At 39.3% G+C, this 8,206-nt stretch overlaps 1 protein-coding gene and 1 long non-coding RNA gene across 5 annotated transcripts in view; one reads left to right on the forward strand and one right to left on the reverse strand.

Moving 5' to 3' along the window:
* The window catches only part of TBC1D32 (TBC1 domain family member 32), a 209,004-nt gene extending 202,704 nt beyond the window's left edge, over positions 1-6,300 (reverse strand). For all 4 annotated transcript variants that reach the window (XR_003126426.3, XM_025422883.3, XM_049115029.1 and 1 more), the window contains exons 1-2: positions 6,180-6,300; positions 5,826-5,985 (exon numbers count right to left, since the gene is read on the reverse strand). Coding sequence is in view for 3 of the 4 variants with exons in the window: in XM_025422883.3 (XP_025278668.1) it covers positions 5,826-5,980 (155 nt within the window). In the remaining variant the exon portion in view is untranslated. The remainder of the gene's footprint in view (positions 1-5,825; positions 5,986-6,179) is intronic.
* A 2-nt stretch (positions 6,301-6,302) lies between these two features.
* LOC112644497 (uncharacterized) lies at positions 6,303-7,592 on the forward strand. Its single transcript, XR_003126427.3, has 2 exons — positions 6,303-6,443; positions 6,593-7,592. It is a non-coding gene; the product is annotated as an uncharacterized LOC112644497 (long non-coding RNA).
* The last annotated feature ends 614 nt before the right edge of the window (positions 7,593-8,206 follow it).

Raw genomic sequence — 8,206 nt, forward strand, 5'->3', positions numbered from 1 at the left:
GAGCTTCTACATGGCTTTAGCCACTTGTTGCCATTTAGGAATATTAGCCTACTGTTGATTTTTTAATGTTTTAAGAAAAACTAGAAAACTATTTTATGTGCTATCTCCCAATTTTTAAATGTTGCTTTAAAAAAACACACACACACAACCACAGACCAAATATGGCCTGCAGAATGCCAGTTTGACCTTTCAACATCCACTTACTCCAAGCATTATAAAACCTTGACCACTAGGGATCCCTGGGTGGCTCAGGGTTTGGCACCTGCCTTTGGCCCAGGGCATGATCCTGGAGTCCTGGGATTGAGTCCTGTGTTGGGCTCCCTGCATGGAGCCTGCTTCTCCCTCTGCCTGTGTCTCTGCCTCTCTCTCTCTCTCTGTGTCTATCATGAATAAATAAATAAAACCTTTAAAAAATAAAAAAAAAAACCCTGACCACTAAAGATATTGGCGGATCACCTCTATGCTTAAAATTTAAGAAATGTAAAACTTTCCTCAAAAAAATTTACATTATTAATAAGTTATTATAGACAATCCTTCATAGGCTTAATGAAGTTAGTTCTGCTACAATGTAGATACCTTTCAGATTTATTTTTAGCAGATGCCCCTGTGTTAACATTTTCAGATTAACATACTCTAACTGCACTGGAAATATAGGGAATAATACATCCTTGCCATTGATTACAATAAATACAACTTCCATTCTTTTGTATTTTAACTGAACTCTATTAATATTTCTTCCTTGTTCATCTTAAAATTTTCTAATAACAAAGTTTCTTATTTTTTAAAGAACATGATCTACATAATGAATAAATGTTATACCTTTAGAAATCTATGAATCTCTCTGCTTCAGGTTTAAGTTCTAAATCTTACACTGGTCAATCTTGTAACCTTAGACAAAATACCTGACCTTACTAAATTCCAGTTGTAACAATAATGGTAATCCTAATGCAAAAACTGTTACTACACATAGCTATACTTTGACACTTCCCAAACCAAATACATTATACATATATTTAACTAACCTTACGGTACCTCAAAATTAACTTAATGAAAAAAAAGTAATTTAATGAGAAAAAGCAAAAATTTGGTTTCAAATACACTATTACCAAATGAATGCGAAATATCTTTTTCTAAATATTCCTCAAAGAGGAACATTAAAACCCAAAAGTATAGTTGTTTGCTACTAAGGAAAAATGTTCACCTCACCACATTTCAGAAGCAGCTCAAATGAAATACTGGCACAATGTGCCTCATCTACTTGGCTTTACTACTGATGAATATGGAATTTTTCACATTTACATAGGAAAATTTTACAAAGTTGAGTAAAAGAACATTCACTTTTTTCAATTTTTTTCTCCAGCTTTATTACCTAGATTTTTTCCAAGAAAATTGATTTTTCATGAACTTATGACATGTTCAAAATATACCAAAATATGCACTGATACAGAATACTATTAATGACAGAAAAACATAAAAAATCTAGTACAAGTTTGTTTCAAGAAATCATTCTGTTAGCTATTTAAACAAATTTTTCAATCATATATAGAAAAAAATTATCAGCAATGATACTCTTTAAAAAGAGACTTTATTAGAGTAAGTCATGAATTATAATGCTGATATTTGGAATTCTTATTTCAGAATCAAAAGACTTATTATATGACCAACCTAACTTTATATATCATATTAGCATATAAAAAAAGGTTATGTAATAGAAAGAATGGGTATTTAACATTACCCACAACCTTTGAGGTCAAAGAACAGACTTCTGGATCATAATAAACAATTATTAAAAATACATTCATTAATTATGGAAGCACATATATAATTCTTAGTAATTTACTATACATGGATATCACTTTACACAATGGATGTTTTCTTGAAGTTACCACTTAAACACCCTAGAGTTCACTAATTTAAAAAATCACTGGTAGATTCTTCTGCAAAACAAAAGATAAACCCAAATCAATAAATATTGTGTTCCATCTGTATCAAACCAAAAGTATATTGGATGTGAGGGCTACAAACATGAACATCTGCATTAGAGACTTTTACAATCATCAGGATTGATAACTACTAAAATACACACATGAGATTCTTGCATAAATCTAAGCAAATATGTTCTATGTGGTTCTCAACCCTGGCTACATGTTAGAATCACCTAGAGAGTTTTTTCAAAAACAAGGCCCAACCCCTACGATGCACCCTCTCCTAAGCCCCCCAGGAAATTCTGATTCATTTATGAAGAGGCCCAAGCATCAGTATTTTTATACATGGGGACAAACAGATTCTGGTGTAGCCAGCACTGAAAACCAGGGCCAGTCGTTTTCTGGGGGCCAGTTTAGGTGTCAAAATCTACACGACACATATGCACATAATGAAAGCAATGTCCTCATCCCTTCTTCTCTCCCTTTCCACAAGTCCCAAATCCCAGCTGCCACTTTCAGAGACAAAGAGGAAAGCTTGGATCTTTTAGAGAATATGTACAGTTCAAGGCAAAAAAAAAAAAAATAGAAGAGGCTCTGGAAAGCAGAGATAGTTCAGGTAAACTACCCATTGGGCCGAAGCCCCATGTAGGGCTACTACTACCTACACTACGGTTTCTCCCCAAATATGACTGCATTTTCCCCCACTTTAGTTTATTATACTACCTGAAATCCCATCATGTATGGATTCAATTGTCCTAACCATCTTCTTACAAAAATACAGTAGTCTAAAGACACCAGTTTCCACTATAAGTCTGTTTAATAAAATTGTTCTTGCCAATACCAGGACAACATTGAGTGGATTTAAAAAACCAATGTTCTGATAGTGGAGATGGGAAGATAGATAATTCTGAAGTAGAAAACACTTTGGGAAGCCATATATACTTTAAGTGACCCAAGAACACACAATGTTCAAGAAGAGTTAGGTCAATGAAAACAAAGACAAAATATGAGGACCTGGACTTAAGTGGCCTTTAATATATCATCCAACTCTGAATTCTAAGAGTCTACAAAAACACCAAAGACAAGCATCTTCTCTTTTCCTCTCCTATACAAAGAGTTTCTTCCTCCTAAGACACAGATCTCAGCTTAGTGAACCAATATGTAAATTTTACCATCTATGCTTTTAAGATTACAAACCACTTAAAATACTTTAGGATCATAAATCTTAAACACTACAAAGTAGTTCTAACTTGAGAGTGTCTGGATTTTTTAGGCAGGCCAAAAGCATCTCTGCAGTAAACAGTGAACATTAACTATGCTAATCAGCAGGCACTTAATCTAATGCACTGTTGAAGAGTAAATTACTTTATTACAACAGTCATTAGACTGCTGAGAGGAACAACAATGACCTAACTTTAATTTGAAAAACATTTTAAAATTGGAGCAGCGAAAACAATGCAGGGTTGTATGTAGCCTTAAACACACTAAAAAGAAAAGCTGCAAATTAATGAGCTAACCACTAATCACAAAAGTTTTAAAATTTTCCAAGAAGAAAAAAAAATAAAGAGCAGAAACGTAAAAACCATAAAATATACACCTAAGAGAAAGGAAAAACTAAGCCAAGAGATGATTCTTTTAAAAGACTAACAAAATAAACCCCTAGCAGAACAGAAGAGGGAAGGCACAAATAATTAGAAAGAAAGAAAGAAAGAAAGAAAGAAAGAAAGAAAGAAAGAAAGAAAGAAAGAAAAGAAAAGAAAAGAAAGAAAAGAAAAGAAAAGAAAAGAAAAGAAAAGAAAAGAAAAGAAAAGAAAAGAAAAGAAAAGAAAAGAAAAGAAAAGAAAAGAAAAGAAAGAAGGAAATAGGGGCGGCTCAGGTGGCTCAGCGGTTTAGTGCTGTCTTCAGCCCAGGGTGTGATCCTGGAGACCTGGGATCGAGTCTCACATCGGGATCCCTGCATGGAGCCTGCTTCTCCCTCTGCCTGTGTCTCTGCCTCTCTGTATGTCTCACATTAATAAATAAATAAATAAATACAATCTTTTTAAAAAAGGAGGGGACATATAAATATAGATACTAAAAAATATTAAAAAGGTAACAGGATATTAATGAAAAACTTTATAGCAATAAACTTGAAAATCTAGATGAAATAAAAAAATGCTCAAAATATGAATCTAGCAAAAAGTGACATACTAATTTACAAATCATTTAAACTGCTTGCATATGAAATAAAAACCAGAAATGAAACCCCAAACTTGATGTTTAAGTGGATTCTGTGTGAGATAAATTCGTATTATATGAGTTTACAAAACATTGTTAAACCTTAACTTGAGGAAGTTGCAATTATTCTATAGTCTGCTGTACAGCTCTTAGAGGATTTAATGAAGAAATAAACAAGAAAATCATGGAAATACAAAGAGACTATATGCATCACCAGAAATATTAATGAAATTAGGAACTCTATATTAACAAGAATTCCACACTTTTGAAAACTCCCTTGAGAATCTGGTGACAACCGTAAATACAACCTATAAAATTGCAAGTACAAACAGACTTTTACATTAAAGGGCTCAAGGATCCCTTTATGCCCATGTAAGAAATGGGTAGGAGTTCCCCATAAATACAACCTCAGGGCACCCAAGAGTCAGTTTAAAGGAAACATGAAAAAAAATAATAAGAAGAAAATAAAAATAAAGATAAAAATAAAAGGGACGCCTGGGTGGCTCAGCAGTTGGGTGCCTGCCTTCAGCCCAGGGCGTGATCCTGAAGACCCGGGATCGATTCCCATATTGGGCTCCCTGCATGGAACCTACTTTTCTTTTTTTTCTTTTTCTTTCTTTTTTTCTTTCTTTCTTTCTTTTTCTTTCTTTTTCTCTCTCTCTCGCTGTGTCTCTCACGAATAAATAAAATCTTAAAAAAATAAAAAGGTAACATGAGAAAAATTTTCATCACGAAAATTTCATTATTTCAAATTTTATCTCCGTGAGATCAAAATGAAATACAAACACTGAATTTAAAATACTTCTGCCAGTAATAATTAATTGAGGTACCTGCAACAAGCCTTTTCAAAAGGAGATGATTAACTTAAATTAAACCAAAACAAAGGGAAAAAACGTCTCTAAAGAAACATAACCTTCCAGGATAATCTCAAAAGGGCACCTCTCTCCTTCAAACTTAAAACTCTACTGCTCCCACATCGAGCACTCTGTAGCCCTTCTGCAGCACTTGTATTTCTGCCTGTACCAGGACACTTGAGTATGTGGCTTCTCCCTTTTTAAGAACTCAAGCTTTTCCACAGGAAAGAAATTACATCACCTCAGGGGCGCCTGGAGGCTCAGCGGTTGAGCGTCTGTCTGCCTTCCGCTCAGGGCCTGACCCCGGGGTCCTGGGATCGAGTCCCGCATGGGGCTTCCCGTGAGGAGCCTGCTTCTCCCTCCGCCTATGTCTCTGCTGCTCTCAGTGACTCTCATGAATAAATAAATAAAATCTTTTTCTAAAAAAAAAAAAAAAATCTCACTTCAGTATTCCCTGCCGTGCTCAGAATGGTCAACCGGTGCAGCCCCTGGAAGACCTCAGGGCACAGCAAGCGAGATCTCGGGGACTGACTGAATGCTCTTGGAAGAACGTGAACGCTTCGCCACGAGCGCTACTGAACTGCCCATGAGGAAAAATGAAGAATTAGGACAGGCGGGCTGTGGCACTGGGGCGGCGGCAGCTTTGGAAGAGTAGGTAAAGAATAAATAAAACATTAAATTCGGCATTTGTGTAAACGAACCAAAAAGAACCTCCGGCTCGGGCGCTATTTTAACGACAATAATCGAACATCCTCTAACTACACTTGGCCCTTCTCTGGATCGGGCGGGGAAGGTTTGTCTGCTGAAGACAGCAAAAAGCTTTTTTTACTTGTGAAAGTTTTCATCAGTTTCCTCCAGATGTACGAGGATTTCCTCGGCGCACTCGAGGGAGGGAGCCCCCGTGATCTTCTCCTTCACGCTCTGGAACAGCTGCCTCAGCATCGCCTGCAGCACCACGGCGTCCTCGCCCGAGGACTGGGCCATCCTCCCTGCAAGAAAGCAGCGCACACGCCCGTCCCTCCCGGTCGGCGCAAAAGCCGCGGCACTGCGCACGCGCATGCGCACGCGCGCCCCCACCCAGCCCCGGCCCGCGCGCCGCGTCGTTCCCCGGGAGACCGCGGCCGGCGCTTGGGGGCGGGCCCTCGGCCGCCCGTGCGTCTCTCTGGGAAACAAGCCGTCTTACTCTGAGGAAGCAGGAGTCCGCAAGGACCCGCCGCCTTTGGAACTCGTCGTTGCCGGCCTTCCGTGCGACCGCAGTTCAAGCTGTCCCCGCTGACCGCAAGAAAAAAAAAAAGAGAGAGAGAGAGAGAGATCCCGGTAGGCTTTGATGGGCGGGCCTGACGGCGGGACGCCAGCGGCGCGCGTGACGTCAGCGCGTTGACGTGGCTTCCTAGGCGGGAGGGAGTGCCGCTTGGGAGAGCTGCCGGGCTCCTGAAGGAGGCGTCAGGTGCGCTTGCCTGTCCTTGGCCTCGGGTTCGTAGGTGGGAGGGCACAGAGAACGAAGAGAAAGAGTTGGGAAACGGAAGAGGAGCTGAAACGTTTTAATCACGTGAGCGGTATCGAAATGTGACGTTGCTGTCGTTTTTCTTTTCACAGCCAACATCTAGTGATCCGTTCCCCTTACCGATCGCCTTGCCAGGAGCTGTGGAGAAGACGCGCTCGTAGTCAGGCACAAAAAGATGTCCGCGTTTTCACCACAGCGCAGTTCAGTGTGGTGTTAGAGAAAGAAATGCGCCAGGTAGGTGTGTTGCGGAAATGCAGAGCCCTCTTTTAACCCAGTGAAGGAGTCCAGGAAAGAAGCGAGGAGAGAAGCATCACCTATGCCGGTCCTGGAGCCAGTACAGTTAGAGGAGCTGAGGAGGCTGCAGAAGCAAATAGGCCACAACCGAAAGGGCCGCATTTGGCACGTTTACGAGTTAGAGATGAAGCTTGCATGGACTCACAAGTGGATTCCCTAGTGACGCTGTGGGGAGCCTGTGCAAGAAGCTGCAGTGGATACCGATAGACCTTCATCCAGCCCCCTATCTAGATAAATCCCCAGACCCTGGTCATGTCCAAGGTAACATTGGGATCCGATCCTGGTGTCCATGGAATGAATAGTCCCGAGCCGCTGAAGAGTGGTTTAATGCCAATGAATTATCCTTTACCTAGCTCGCAGTGTATACTTCTCCGTCAATAACAGCTGGTACGCTTCACGTGTTAGCCAGGATCAGCGATTCCCTTGATACCTGTGCTGTTACTTCAAGGGTAAAAGTATACTATGTCCTTGCCAACTGTGGCAGCATGTTTCTTGGTAAAAAAAAAAAAAAAAATGTATGCTTAATCTTGATGGTCTCACTACTACATTAAGAAAAAACATACTACCCGGGTAGGCACACTTGTAACTTCATTTGTATAAAACTCAGTATGTAAGCGTGTGTGTGCACGTGCATAGAATCCCCAGCATATGACAGCTACATGTGTAGATTAAGACAGAGGAGTTATGTTGGCACCTCAGACATCCAAGATGAACATAGCTATGAGTGATGTGATTTTTCTGAATTAGCAAGCCATTATGGTGAAAATCCAGAACAAAATAAAATCAGTCTTTCCTTGATTTATGTAGTGTTTGCATTCCTGGAAAATTCAGTGTGTTAAAACTGTGCCAAATATAAGGTGGAACGCATTCCTATACTCAAACACTTATCAAGACATTTTTACCTACTTGAATGTGTCCAACAGAATCATTGGGAGTCGTGTAGGAACCAAAACAATTCTTTTGTGTGGGAGATTGTCGGGTGTGTGATTCAAGATGTTCAACATCCCTAGGTCACACTATAAATGCCGGTAACTGCCATCTGTTCATTGTGCTAACAAAATGTCCCCCACGTATTTATAAAATATCATCTTGGGAAGCATGGATGATTTGAACTGCACAGATTGAGAACCATCGTTCTAAAGGATATAACTTAGGAAAAAGAAAAACAAACTTAATAGAGTGCCTGAGACACAAGAAGGGAAGATAGTTGAACAGCAAGTGAGGGTGGTAATGCATTTAAGTAAATCTTAATGAATATTGTCTGTATAAAATAATAATAACCTATGATATTCTAATTTGTGAAGGTAAAAATGCATAACACTAAAATACAATGAATAATCATGTGTAAGTAGGAAGCCTAATAATAGGTTGAAGTATTCAATTCTTGTATTTTTCCAAATGAAGTTTTAAGA

This window comes from Canis lupus, chromosome 1 (assembly GCF_003254725.2).
Source record: "Canis lupus dingo isolate Sandy chromosome 1, ASM325472v2, whole genome shotgun sequence".
In the NCBI taxonomy this organism is placed as follows: domain Eukaryota; kingdom Metazoa; phylum Chordata; class Mammalia; order Carnivora; family Canidae; genus Canis; species Canis lupus.